General features: G+C 42.2%; 1 protein-coding gene across 1 annotated transcript in view; it reads right to left on the bottom strand.

Moving 5' to 3' along the window:
* The window catches only part of ralgapa1 (Ral GTPase activating protein catalytic subunit alpha 1), a 72,578-nt gene that overhangs the window by 57,312 nt on the left and 740 nt on the right, over positions 1-14,526 (bottom strand). The window contains exons 2-19 of the mRNA XM_075488060.1: positions 12,311-12,421; positions 12,164-12,213; positions 11,298-11,355; positions 11,058-11,101; positions 10,725-10,902; positions 10,458-10,573; positions 9,938-10,076; positions 9,642-9,850; positions 8,230-8,553; positions 7,457-7,636; positions 7,307-7,378; positions 7,036-7,184; positions 6,752-6,875; positions 6,242-6,388; positions 6,025-6,115; positions 5,598-5,762; positions 3,866-4,012; positions 116-1,966 (exon numbers count right to left, since the gene is read on the bottom strand). Coding sequence (XP_075344175.1) covers positions 116-1,966; positions 3,866-4,012; positions 5,598-5,762; positions 6,025-6,115; positions 6,242-6,388; positions 6,752-6,875; positions 7,036-7,184; positions 7,307-7,378; positions 7,457-7,636; positions 8,230-8,553; positions 9,642-9,850; positions 9,938-10,076; positions 10,458-10,573; positions 10,725-10,902; positions 11,058-11,101; positions 11,298-11,355; positions 12,164-12,213; positions 12,311-12,421 — 4,155 coding nt within the window. The remainder of the gene's footprint in view (positions 1-115; positions 1,967-3,865; positions 4,013-5,597; positions 5,763-6,024; positions 6,116-6,241; positions 6,389-6,751; positions 6,876-7,035; positions 7,185-7,306; positions 7,379-7,456; positions 7,637-8,229; positions 8,554-9,641; positions 9,851-9,937; positions 10,077-10,457; positions 10,574-10,724; positions 10,903-11,057; positions 11,102-11,297; positions 11,356-12,163; positions 12,214-12,310; positions 12,422-14,526) is intronic.

Here is a 14,526-nt window from a genome sequence, read left to right as displayed (position 1 = left end):
CAGCCAAAAAGGAAAGGAGAGTTGCTGGTGTTTATGTGTTGGTGAGCATTTGTCTTTCCACTGTTGTTTTATCTGTTGTGTCCTCTATGAGCACTTCGTTCGTTGCAATCCTCACCTGGCGTGGTCGTCTTTCGTCCAAAGTAGCCCAGGACATGGGAGTAGAGATCCCTTAGAGATGCGTCACCCATGGCAGCCCGACCCTGCCGCTGAGGCGATGAGCCCTGGGATGAGCCCTGACCTCTGGGCCGAGGTTTGGAGGACAGAGCGTGGACAACAGTCTTATAGACGCCACCAAGAAGAGCCCCCTGGTGGTGTCGCGAGGCTGTGCTGCCGGGCTCCTGGGAGCGTGAGCGGGACACTCGAGATCGCAAGGCGGAACGTCCCAAACGTCCACGCACTCCGGAGGACACGCCTGAGGAACCTGAACTACTTGAAGATACCTCTGAGTGTGCCTCAGGGCCCAGGCTGGACCCCATAGAAGATCCAGAATGTAGCTTATCCTTGTCCCCTCCAGTCCCAGGCCTGCTTTCCAGGCTTCCAATACCTGCCGTGGCTCCAGCCCCAATGCTATCCAAAGCAGTCCCAGATGACAATTTCTCATGTGCCCCTGTTCTGTGGCCAATTCCAGCCACAGAGCCAAACTTACCTGCACCCCCTGCTCCCAGCTTGCCCCCTGACCCTGCCCCAGCTCCAGCGCCTGTCCTCTCTCCAGCCGAGTGACTGTGTGTGTGGAAGTGGCTGAGTCGTCGCAGCCTGGCTTTCCAGTGGGCCTCCTTAGTCTCAAGAGGGTTGTGAAACTGGACAGACTCAGTTGAGGGCCGGAAGCTGACGTGGACACTCCCAGAGTGATGTTTCTTAGTGTTACCACGAGACATCTTTGCCTTAGCGGGCTCTGAGGTTTGGGGAGCTGATTCAGTGCTAGATTCAGCTGTGCTATTATCTTGTCTTATCAAAATGGGCCTGTCCTTTGCTTCTGCTCCTTTATCATCTTGTTTTTGTTCACCTAATTGACTCCACATGTCAAGTTTCCCTTCCAATTCTGTTCCAGTAATCTCTCCAACTCCCTTTTTCTCCCCATTGGTTCTTTCTAAACTAGCGCTTCCTTTAATGGGCGACGGCCACTGACATTGCAACTCCAAACACTCATAGATACTCCGCTGCTCTGCCTCATTTTCCTCTGTAGAATCCACACTGCTATGTCTCACTGATTTACTTGCCTGTTTGTCTTCCCTTACTACTCGTTTGGCTTCTCCTAAGTGTCCTGTATAATCATATTGTGACCTAGCTACCCCCGTTTGCACCAGTGCTGGTAAAGCAGCACTGTTTTCTAATGCATGATGAGGACTATCTCGCTCTCCTGCCTCCACCTTCCTTTCACCTTTGTGAGTGAGGAAGTCCCTAATAGAGGAGAATAGATCATCCTCCTCTACCTCAACTCCAACTTCCCCCACCTCGGTATCAATTTCCTTTTCAGATGAAAAGGAAAATGCTGAGTCCCAGTCGCTTACCCAGTCAGAACTAGAACCTTGGCTGTGAGAGCTAGTCTGAAACCAGGGTTGATCATGAACTCTACCATCATCTTGTACCTCTGAGGATGCGGGAACAACACCATTGGAGAAGGGAAAAGGGTTGGGAGAAGGGGTGGTGAGGGATTGTGAGAGTGGTTGAGCTGTGTGACTGTTGGCTGCAGGTGAGGGAGTAGTTGTGGAGTGGTGGTGGGGAGGACCTGGGATCGAATTAGGATCCCTCTGGGGGTCTTCACCTTTGACCCGCTCTGCGATGAAAGGCTCCATGATGTCAGAGGCACTGCTGCTCCTTGCAAGGGAGGATGGGGCTGGGGCATCCAGGTCACAAGCCCCTCCCTGGAAGACCTCAGAGCAGGAGGTGGGAGGGGCCTCGTCGCTCTGGGATGAGTGGCGCATTCGAGAGGTGCGGGACGTCAGCGAGATCGGTGGATCCTCGAGGTCTGGTAATCAGAAAGATGAGGAAAGAAGAGAGATGTTAGTGGAGGTGTACACGAACATCTTCGTGAACAACAACCCAAAAGGATGTTTAAATGTTTAAAGTGTCATGTCTGCAGAAGCTAATCTTTGTTCAGACTGTGGTCTCTGACTGTAGCTCACGAAGTAGAAGAAAACTCATATATGGTAACCGAGTTAAGATTTCTGGTTTTATGTGAAACAAAAATAAGAATCCATCACTCTGCTGACGTGAAGCGGGAATTATCAGGATAGATGTCTAACAACTGCCAAGTTATATCAATATAACTTCTATCAATCACAAGTTTTCTAGTTTCTCTTTTTCTTAATTGAATTTATCTGTGGGTCTGCTCCTTATACTTTTTCTGGTACATAAACTGGTTAGGAGTCCTAAAAGAGGTGGCGTCACCTTGAAATAGTCATTATCTCTCAAGATGATCAAGATTGAATAAATAATTTATAACTGAGTAGATAAATAAGACTCTTAAAACCAGCAATCATTTGCTGGTTAATACAGTTGATCAATCAATGACTTGATCCATTTTTTCTTTTTCTGGAAACAACCCTGGTGTGTTTACCTTAACCATGTGATCAAAGTGTGCATCTAAGCTTCTCTCACCACTGGATCTTCATGGGGCATCAAGCGTACGCACCATTTAAATTGTTTATATTAAAGTGTATAGACGCCGCCTGCTCACAGCGCCACTAATTTGCGCATATATGCTAAAAGTGTTAGCTCACTGCTTATGTTCACAGGCTGTTTGAGCTCATAATAATAAAAAAAACATTTACAGAGCTGTAAACACTCTTAAGAAACGGCTACATAAAAAAAAAAAATCATCACCAACTGCTTATAAAAAGACGGCGAAGGATCGATGCAAATGCAACGGCAACAATAAATCACACAAAATAAATGTCACGCAAAACATAAGATCAACAAGAAGAGTGCAGGAACACAGAGTAATAAATAAATCCACGTAAGAAACAAATACAGACGTGTTTAGTCTCTTCGAACGGGGCAAGCATGTGTGCAGTCAGGCAGATAACAAAAAGATTCAGGTAACAAGACGGAGAAACAAGCAGAAGGACAAGAAAACAGGCAGGTCCAAGTCCTTACGGTGACACATAAATGTGCTCAATCTACACGTCAACAAAGAAAAATTCAATTTACACCCAAATAAATGTCATGTATTGCAAATTCAATAACATTAAAATGTATCTAACAAACACACAACACAAAGTTTCCTGTGTTTGTTGGATCTGAAAAGGCGGGACGTATTCCGGGAATAAGTCCATTAGTAGATAACAGATTAAAATAGGACAGAGATATAAAAAAATTCTGATTTGTATGTTGTCTGATGATGATGACGGCAGTAATTTTTGTGAAAGCGTTCAAATGAGATTGCGTTAAGGCATAATTATCATGTTGACTACCCTAATTCCTGATGTCCTTTAACGGTTAAATAAAGCAGAGAAAATTAGCTAAACGTAACACTGAAAATTCTGCTCTATATATGTAGAATATATGCGTCCATTTATCGTCCATTTGTTTCAGCAGAAACTTTCAAGAAAATCTAACTTTTGTTTTAGTTTTAAATAAAAAACGACATTCAATGTAAAGTTTTTTTTAATGACCATCCTAAATCTCATTTTCTTGTTCAAGTATTTCTTTAAAAGCTGCAGCTGTATTAAAAAGGGGCTCCACAATTCCTGATGGAGTACATGCAAACTGTTGCTTCACTAATGTCAGAAAAACTGATGGAAACACGACGACAGGCATACTTTCAGTTTCTGACAGATGTGTTGGAGACTACATTTTCCACGTAGACAGGCAGCACACAGGCAGTCAGGCAGGCAGGCAGAAAGGTGGTGCAAAGAAAGTGTACCTGCCAGATGGTCGGCAAGGGGGGGTAGAAAAGGGTGGTGGTGGTGGAGGAGGACAGGAAGAGGCGGAGCCAGAGCAGGAGCACTCTTAGCACTGCGGATAAAGGCTGAGGACAGCAGAGAATCCCCCGTAGAGCAGCTACGCAGGGCTGAGGAAGTTGGAAGAGAAATAGAAAGAAGAGATAACGAAGAAGGGGGGAATAGCATTTGAATGAAAAAGAAAGTAAATAAAGCAAAAGAAATGGGTATTGTTTCATTGAGGAGCAAGGTGAAGGTGGTGGAGTGAAATGAGGTAAAAGGCAATCAAAAAGAGAATGACAGCAGATAGACCGAAAATAAAAAGGTAGAAAAGACAGAAGAGGTTTTAAACTGGGTGTTTAGAGGGAAAGATTTAGATGAAACACTGTGTAAAAGTAAATTAAAAATATTTGTGGATAAAGAGAGAGCTTTTTCAACAAAGTCTGTTTGAGAAAGAAGAAATTAGTGAGGCTTCAAGAGGAGATGTGGGATGATGGACAGGGAAGGTGAAGGACAAGTGAGACAGGGTTAGCTCAGCAGGAGAGACAGTGAGAGGCTGTGACAGCTTCCACTTCTGTGTACTTTAAATCTTACGTCCACCACAAACAGAAACACAGCACTTCAGCTGCCGGGATTCATCTCACTTTCAGACAAAAAAGGAACTCTGACTGAGTCGGAATTTTGAACACATGAAAAGAAAATGCCACAAAGAAGACTAACGAGAACAGCTGCACACACAGCACTGAGCAAAGAAAGCCTGAAGCCACTCTTCAGTTCTTTATATGCTGCCAGTTAAATAGACTTAAATTTCCAAGTTGTCTGTTATGTGTAGACACAACACTGGTTCATCCCTTGAGTTAGGCGCCTTTTTTCTGCCTGAATGATTCATAGGTCAGAGTTAAGTGGTTTAAAAAACACACATATTCCTCTGAAAATGAGTAAAAAAAGCAGCCAATGTCCAAAGAACTGGAGAACTATAGATCAAAACCACTTTGAAAGAAAGGCAAACTCCTTGGAAGCTAAATATAGAAAAAGAAGAGGTGGCCAAAGACTTTTGCACAGTGCTGCCGTTTGTTAGCATAAGCAAACTAATTTCACATAGGAAAAGTCCAAAACTGAACAAATAGTGTCAAATTATAACACAAAGTGCAGCTGAGCCTACTTATCTCCACAAATGTCTTGTTATCTAATGAATTTCTCACATTGTGAGACCATTCAACACATAAAAGCTCTATGAATTAAACTAAAAGATAAGCCACGTGTAAATCCATACGGTCTGTTTGGAAACATGAGCCTGGACTCAGAATTCATGCACACAGGTTTGTTGCCCGTTTATGTTTTTCACTACATGCCAACTTCTGTCCTCACAGAGCAGGGAAGTGTGCCGGTAAGTGGAGGACTCCAGAGATGTTGTATACACACACACACACACACACACACACACACACACACACACACAGAGGAGGACAGACAAATCAGTACTCTGCTGTCTATTCAAGGCAACGTTCAGTATCTGCTCAGCTTGCTTGGAACTTTGACTGAAGGAGTCCCAATAAAGTAACTCGTCAATGGAAAACAAGGAAAATACAAGGAGAGTTAAAGTCAAATACAGAGCAAGCGGGCCAGAAGGTGACTAACAATAACAATATCTGTTTTTTTAAACTTGTATCTCGCAAATAGAGGAAAGTCGGACATGTAAGAACAGATGATACTGACCTACAGTCTTCTGACGTACAATACTCCTGGCTTTTTCGATGCCTGGTGAGCCAGCAGTGGTGGCGCTTCGCTGCCTCATGGCTGCTGCCTGACCTGGTTGGTCTCTGCTCCAACTTTTAGAGAAGGAACGGTCCACAATCTGCCGCTGACCCTCTGAGCCGGTAGCTGGAGTATGAACGGAAGACAGCTGAAATACTTTTACAAGTAGGTTATTCCTATATATCTCTGGCTAGATTTCGTGTTTTTGCTCCGGTATCTTTTAAGGAAGATAATGAAAGCACTGCACCCTGATCTTTGTGCATGTTACACATCAAACTTAATGCAATGTTTAAATAGACTATTATCATATTATGGAGGAGCCCTGTGGTACATTATTACTGAACTTTGTTAGGAAACCATCTGTGCAGGTTTCAGGTGACTGACTCACCTTTTCCTTTATGTTTCTTCTGTTTTTGCTCACTGAGTTTGTCCAGAGGCAGCTCGTTCAGATCAACACTGTACAGGTTCCTTGCCAACACCTAAGACACAAAGATATAATGACTGCTTTAACACAGAGTAACAGTTAACAGTTTTAGCTGTACTTATAGCAGAGCTGATCTGAATTTATTCAGGCACATTAAAAAGGCAGAGCAGGGGGTGAATACCTTTGTGAGGGTTTCCATGGTGAGGGACCACTCAGTGACCAGCTCCTCCCAGCAGGTCAGGGAGGAGAGGACAGAGAGAAGGTCATCCCACAGTTCTCTGCTTATATAGACGTTCAGGTTCGCCTTAATCCAGGCTACAATCAGCGTCTGAACAGAAAGAAAGTGGGTGGTGAGATGGTAAATAAGTGTCACGTTGGAAAAGGTCGCATCCCAGTGGTGAAATCTAAATAATAAAATTGCATTATGATGTAAAACTGTGTCTACAAACTTACTGTGTTTGTGACAAAATAAATGGATAATAGACAAACCAAAACTAAGACTATCCCTTGATAGACAATAACATTGCCATAAATGCACCACTACTTTACATACAAATTACTCAGAGCACTGTAATTCTCCCAGAAACTGAGCTACTTTGAACAAAAGGCCGAAGCATTCCCCTCCATTCATCCATTTTACATAGAAGACACACAAATGTCTCATATCCCACATAGACTGACAATAATTTACCTGAAAGATAGGCCCAGCCAGTCTGCCCGACAGCGTATTGTTCTTCTTGCCATGAGGCATAATGGATGGAGGTCTTTTCATTACAGATTCTGTCACCCTCAGAAGAACCAGTAAGATCTGCTCCCTACGAACAAATATGTGCACGCTTGTTAAAAATGGCAAAAAAAAAAAGCTCCTGAATCAGAGGCCAGCAGACAGAAGAGAGCCTTTGTGTTTTTGTTTTGATAATTCTAAAAGATCACATGCATTAACTGGCGTCTTGTAGCAATACACTTCCGTTTTACCATGTCTTCTGGTCCATGGTTTCGTGCATGACGAGACTGCGGTAGATGTTCAGGACTCGCTTGCACATGTCGACATGCTCCTCCAAAAGGATTTTGATGTCATTAGCAGGTTCCAGGAGGAAAACGTTGGCTGAATGGGTGATGAATACCTGACCAAGAGACATAGATATTAGATGAAAAAAGGTGGGGGAAAAAAAAAACATATTTTGGACAGAGTAAAGACAGAACAGCAACCATGATGTTTATGAGGGTGACTGAGTGAGAACCATGCCTGCATTGTAGTCTGAACTCCAGCATGAACACTGTATTCCAGCAATTCACTGTCAACCTCTTTGTTCATCCTCTGAAAAAGAGAGAAAAGATATGTGTTCTTAACATGGCTCACTGCTAACTTAAATATTTTGATGGGTTAAGTGTCCACCTCATCTTCTTTGTCTCCAAGCTGAGAACCTGAATCCAGGCTGGTGGCAGCAGGTATAGGATAGGGGCCCTCCTCTGGCTCCTTCATGAACACCGGCTTGTCCTCCATGGAGATCCATTCTTGGTAAACACGAACCACTTTTCGCAATGCAGCTGCCTCACACATGGGAAGAAGAAACGCCTACACAGGGGGGAAATAGAACCTGCAGTAATTTTTTGAAGTAAAATTATAAAGCAACCTGTAAATGATCTATTCAGAAAAAGGTAAACAGACTGAGAATACACAGAGGCGCTCAGATCCAGCTCTTAGCAACAATGACAGGAAAACTAAATATTAGGAGATGTGGTTATTCTTCCATAGTCGGCGATGACAAAGACTGATGCCAGAAAATCTCTTGCTTGTAATCTGTGGATATTCGTTGCAAAAGGACATCACAAATAAAAGAAATATGCAGTATTGCATTCCAACATGTTGTTCATCCACCGCTGCTACTGATAGCAGCCCAAAGCACACACATGGATACAACTAAATACAAACGTGTCAATGATGTACAGTAACGCAGCCATTAATCATCTCAACGCTCATCTAGAAAGTCTCCGTTTCAAATCCCTCGATGCACAAAGCATGAGTGATTTGGGGCCAGTAAGCAAACTATTTGGCTTTATTTTCACTCTTTCCCTAACTGAGTGTTGTCGTTGGAATTAGTGTATTCAAACCTATTTTTCTCTTAAAGTTTCAAAATAATGACAAAAAGGAAACTATCTCTGCTTTACCTGTCTGAAGATCTCTGTGATGAAGTTGACGTTGGTTCTGGAGCTGGTCAGCACTCTCCTCACCACCTCCATGTCTGTAAGCTGCTCTTCATCCATGGAGCAGAGTGAAGAGGAGCTGGGTTCTCTCTCAGTCAGTGTAGAGGTGTTGGAGTGACTCTGTTCAGGTTCCCCTATATTCCCTGGACCTCCACAGATCCCCATGCTACCTCCTATCGGCCCCAAGGAGCTCCCACTCCCTTCCAGGTGGCTGTCAGACCGAACCCCTCCTCCACCACTATCATCCGAGCTGCCTGCGGAGCGAGCAGCCAGTCCGGCTGCTGCTCGCTGGGGGTGGGTAAATAAAAAGTAAGATCTTAGATTTGTATAGAGGTATTTATTATTCAACATATTCAGAGGTGGGTAGTATCGAGTTACATTTACTCAGTTACATTTACTTGAGTAAGTTTTTGAAAACAATTGTACTTCTCGGAGTAGTTTTAAATCACTATACTTTTTCCTTTTCCTTGAGCAGATGTGTGCAGCAGAAACTGTCCTCTTACTCCGCTACATTAGGCTACAATGAGCTGGTTACTTTTCTTCTTACCTCTTTGGTATTCTACGCCTCATTATTTTTATCCCCCCCCGTACGCCTCATTTTAATGTTTTATTCTGACAGAGAGAGAGACTTCCGCCAAAGGCTCTACCACCTGACTGTGTTCCACCAATCAGACGCAGCCGTGCAGTCTGGTCACGTGACCATACTCAATCTCAGCGGCGGGACGGGTTAGCTTTAGCATTAGCAGTCGTAGCAAACAAACAAAGAAACAGATGAAAAATGTCAGAACCAACGGTGGGAAATGAAGACGCAGACGAGGCCTCATACTGAAAGCATGTTTACCTTACAAAGAGTGAGAAACAGCAGCTACATTATGTGTCTTCTGTGTCAACCAAAACAAACGCACATTTCAGCAGAAACTCAACATCTAACTTGAGGAAACATGTAGCGGCAAGTTCCCTAAACTCGTTTTTTTTTCCCTATGGATAGATGAATGTTTGTTTTATAGGTTACATATGTTTTAAACATTTCCTAAGTCTCTTATTTTTTTATTGAAGTACTTGAATTTACCTGGATTATTTTAATTTAATTTATTTTATCAATTGGATAAACTCTAATTAGCCTAAAGATGATTATTTAGTATTTTTGTCTGTCTGATTGAATGCTTGTGTTAACAAATAAATCAGACATTACTCAACAGTTACTCAGTACTTGAGTAGTTTTTTCACCGAGCACTTTTTTACTCTTACTCATTATTTGGATGACTACTTTTTACTTTTACTTGAGTCTTATTATTCTAAAGTAACAGTACTTTTACTTGAGTACAATTTGTGGCTACTCTACCCACCTCTGAACATATTACATGTGAGCAACATACCTGTATGTTCTTTGGGACATTCTCTCCCTCTGTTCCTGGGATGTGTGTTTGTGTGTTGGGTCTTGGCTCCAACCAGAAAGAAACCAGCCAGCGGATAAAGATGACTCGGGCCTGAAGGAAACTCTCCTTGGTGCAGTAAAGTGTTTCACCATTATCCTGCTCTCTGCGCACCACACTGTAGTACGGCTTGGAACGCATTTGTGGCACATCTACAAGGAAAGTGGTTAGAGTTTAAATAATAAATCACCACTTTTCAGTCAATTTGTTCCAGTCCAGTCTGGGTTCACATTTCTCACCTAGCATGGGGTTGTAGAGGCTTGTTTCCATGGCAAAGTTGGGAAATATGTGAGGAAGGTAAAACTTCCTGAAGTGCCCAAAGAGGAAGCTGAAGCCACGTTCATGATTCTCTTTACAGCGCCACTCTAAAGACTTCGCCTGGTGGACACACAACACACAAACAAACACAGAGAAAAACGCTTGTGTTATACAGAAAGAACTACACGCAGAAAAGCGGGTCAAGCAGAGAAGAGCGCCATTGTTTTTAGAGAAGAAGGTTATCAGTGTGTGAATGCCTGCATGCATGTTTGTGAACGCAGCAGGAAGAAGAAAAGCCAAAGTGAATGAGTGATAACAGGGGATGCAATGTGTATTTTAGAGAGTTAATGAATCCAGTAAGGAATTTGATTCTTACTGTACCACCGAATGAGTGACTGACCGACCCATTACTTGGTTTCTCCCATGTTTTCAGCCTTAGTGGTATTAGTAAAGCGGTGCAACAGTTCCATTTAATGTGTTAGTAAAGAATGATGATAATACCTGGTTTACCATATATTTCAGTAGAGCTTCTAGGAAGTAGGCAGTGAGGTCTTCCTGGTTTTTGTCACCTGACTGAGGAGCAACCAATGGTGTGACTTCTTCTGGAGTCACCTGAGCTGCAGGGAGGAAAAGGAGGAAGGTTATTATAACAATAAAAGCAACAGCGTATGTTCTTGTTTGTCTCTCTATGTGCATTTCGTTGGTCCTGAGCTCCATTTGTTACTCTAAATCCACATAAGTGTGTTTGTGTCCGTTTGTTCTACTAACTTTCTGTCAAACTCAGGGGTGGGTTGATCAGAGTGTCCAGAGTACGCGGGGTCCCGTGGCAGAGCGGAGCTGGGAAGCCAGGAATCAAACAAGCAAACATGCAGAGCTGCTCCCGCTCGGCATTACTCTGCAGCGCCTGCATCCATAACAGAAACAAGCGAACGCCCTCACGGCGGATCTACGATGATGATGATGGAAAAGGAGTTCAGAAAAAGTATCCGTTAACAGCAGCTTTTTGTGTCTTGGTCAAACTTTGGACATGAGAATCAAGACAATAAACGTCCTCTTTTAGTAACCAGTAGAGAATTTGGATTTAGAGGTTGAGGACAGTACCTTCAGAGAGTTCCCAGTGTGCAACAGCTTCTTAAGGATTAGCCCTGAGAGAGAAATACGTGTCAAACAACACTGCACAGCTTTTATCTACTCGTGTTTCAACTGTCTTTGCTCACAACAACAAAACTGTAAATAAAAGTTGTCAAACGGCCGTTAAGACATTTTAGAGGAGGTTTGTCATTTGAATTACACGACATAGTTACGAGTGGCCACATGAGCCATTACTAGAAAAGGGGTTACCAATGCTGTGGAACTGCCACCGGCTCTGGATCCTCTCTGGCAGGAGCTGGAGAATTTTCTGGAGAAGGAAAATAAATAAATGAATAAAGCTTAAGTGCTATATAGTGATATTAAATTGTTTAAAATTCACAAATAACTAATAATTGATTAACACTCCGCCCCCAAAAGATGCCCAATTAATCTTTTAAAGTCTGTAAGTGTGCATTTTCACCAGAAACCTTTTATTCTAAATCCTCTGAAGCAGACTTAAACCTGAAATAAAACCCATCTGAAAACATCAGCTTTTGTAAATGACTGTCTTTGTCCTCATGTTCATCAGTATATTTATCTCATCATTATTATTAAAAACAAACAAACAAAAAAACGCTCTTTAACATTGAAAGAGACAGACAAACAGAGAATGACTTATATGCTGTGGGTTCTTCTATCCTACTTTTCACCCAACAAGTGTTTCCAGCTCTGATCTGCATTTTAAATCAGCTGAGGGCAAATGGAGGTCAGTAACACACACACACAGCTATCTTATCCATGCTACTCCAAAGCACCACCGCTCAGTTGTTGCCAAATGCCCGTGGTCTTAGTCTGAGGTCAATGCCAGCTGGTGTTATGGTACTGACTGGGAACAGTAACAGAACGTAATCACAAATGTCAGTGCTCAAACTGAATTCAGACACGGAACAGTGCATCTCTTAAATAACCTACATAAACAGTGGTTCATCTATGATCATAACATTCAGAAATAACTGACTGTTACATAACGCCACTGGTTTCCAGGTGGAGTATGACTACAGTCAAATAGATAAATAGTGAACAGATGTTAACACTTTTCTCAGATCTTCAAATTTGGATTTGACAGATTTTGTCACCTCAAAGATGAAGAGGATTGAGTCCAACTCCTCCCTCTGAGACTTATGACCTGAAAAACACAAATTAGCATCAACACAGCACAACAATAAAGACTGAGGATACTTTACGATTCCTGTTTCTAAACTTTGACCATCAGTAAAACTGACCTTTTTGCTTGAGGCTGACCTCAATGGTGACAAAGTTTTCAAAGAAGACATAGTAGATGTGTGAATAATACAGGTCAAAGAATTGCTTCAGATCCGGAGCCTCTGAATTTTCTGGAGAAAAATAAAGAAAAAGGGAAAAAAAAAACAAATGATGTGTCTTTGATTTCTTCAGAAATGTGAAATTATCTCTCTCGTCCCTTTTTCCCCTCCAACAAATGTCGCCAGAGTGCAACACAAAATACAAATAAAACACAACTTACAATACAACTACAAGAGGAGACCTGAATAAGGAAAGGAGCTCTTCTCATTCCATCAACAGTCTAAAAGTCTCATGAAAAAAATCTTTTCTCATGAAAAAAAAACAGGGTTTTTTTCCTCAAAAACCCCTGTTTTGAAGACCACATATTTCTGACCTCACATCTCTGGAAACAGATTTCAGAAACGCAACTTCACTGCTGCATCTGAGCTCTCTAAACACAAGCCGAGCTCTGTGAAGCAGCAGCAGTAAAGACATACAGCTCTGTTTAGGTTCCAGTCACAGTAGAACAGGGAGTTTACCTTCATGTGATCTGGACCTCGGCACTGCTGCTCGTCATTAGATGGGAGACACATTTACGCACTGATACATGACACACACACTCCATGCAAACCATAGTGTGCACCTCTGCAGAGTGGGTCAAAACTGAGAGAAAATATACAATTATGACAGACATTATGCTCCATGCTAGCGCACATAAGTGCAAAGATGAACTGAGATTAAGAGGGGCCTCTGGTGATAATCTTTGGGTTTGTTTATATGAAGACAGACACACTGAGGTCATCTGTGCCTGAGCGGCTACCCTTGTAAGGTCCCCATGGCTTCACTGAGTGGTTTTCCATCTCTTCCTCTTCAACAAAACATTTATCAACACTTGACTGCTACTTCTCACACTATTTAAAGAGATTGATTTCTAATAATAGAATTAAATCCTAACCCTGTCAGCTAAAATACAGTTGAGGAGTGGTGTTTCTTAGCGTATTAAGAGCAGGGTTTGTTGTTAATGTAGGGAAGATTAAGTCATTATCCGAAAACAACGCTATGTGGGCAACTATAATGGGTTTCTTGTATACTCACATTAATGGATGCTTGCATCCAGGGAGCAAAAGCACAGCTGGCAGTCATAGGATTGTAATAAACTTCTTTATTAAACATAGATTTTCACTGACTGCAAATTCTTTTTGACTCAATAATCAAATAACTAAATCTTATTTGCCTATACCAGTAGCATGGCAGTAACATTAGTTTACACAATCATCAGGAATACTGTCAGGAACTCAGTTTCTTAGCTAATTTGATTAAAAATTCCTTTATGAAATGTTGAAATAGTCCATGATGACAAATTTATTCGGATAAAAAGCAGCCAAAGGTATCAATGTAATCAGTTTCAGCCACTGTCACAGACTAAACTAGCTGTCTAGTGAGTAAAAGTATGGCCTGATAACCTTTAAAACTAAGAGATGCAGCAGCTCATTGTTTAATCATTAAGTCAAACGAGGTATGAGTTATTTCACCCTCTAAAAATTTAACTTTAATCTGCTTTCACAAAATAAATAATCTATAAGAACAACAGCAACGTTAATTATTCAGGTTGTTGACTGTGGTATTGCTACAGTTAACGGTTTAACAATAACTAACGCTCTTTCTTCAAGTGATTTGGCTCCATGATTGCTGAAACTCTTTAGTTGTGTGTTGTTCAGCCACTGAAAAAGTGCATGTCTTTGTGGATGTTATCATGATCTAGGGTTCCCCACAGACCACAGAGAGGGGGCACACCCCTTTCTCTTAGCGTCCAACATACACAAACATGGGGCCCAGTAGGTCTCACAATAGAAGCAGGAAGTTATGCTACTGTACTGGACACAAAGAGGAAATACTAGAGGTTATTTCCCTCTCCGGTCCGGCTACTCCTGAGATACACACACCCAAACACTCACACTTGCAATCACTTGTTAATACCAGGTCATCCTCCCATCTCTCCCAAACATTTCAAAATGTGTTTTGTGTTATCCTGCTAAGACAAACAGTCAGCATTTCTCACTTGTCAGGTCTTTCTGCAACCCTCAGGCACGCCCCTGAAGCAATCACAACAACCTGACTAACAGCGTGTAGCATCAGTGTCAGCTAAGCAGACATCACACAGTATTTCTGTCTGTCCAAAAACCCTTGGTGAAACTTT

Source organism: Odontesthes bonariensis, chromosome 17, assembly GCF_027942865.1.
Source record: "Odontesthes bonariensis isolate fOdoBon6 chromosome 17, fOdoBon6.hap1, whole genome shotgun sequence".
NCBI classification, from domain to species: domain Eukaryota; kingdom Metazoa; phylum Chordata; class Actinopteri; order Atheriniformes; family Atherinopsidae; genus Odontesthes; species Odontesthes bonariensis.
Note: the sequence above shows the minus strand (reverse complement) of the source record. Positions and strands in the feature narration are given on the sequence as shown.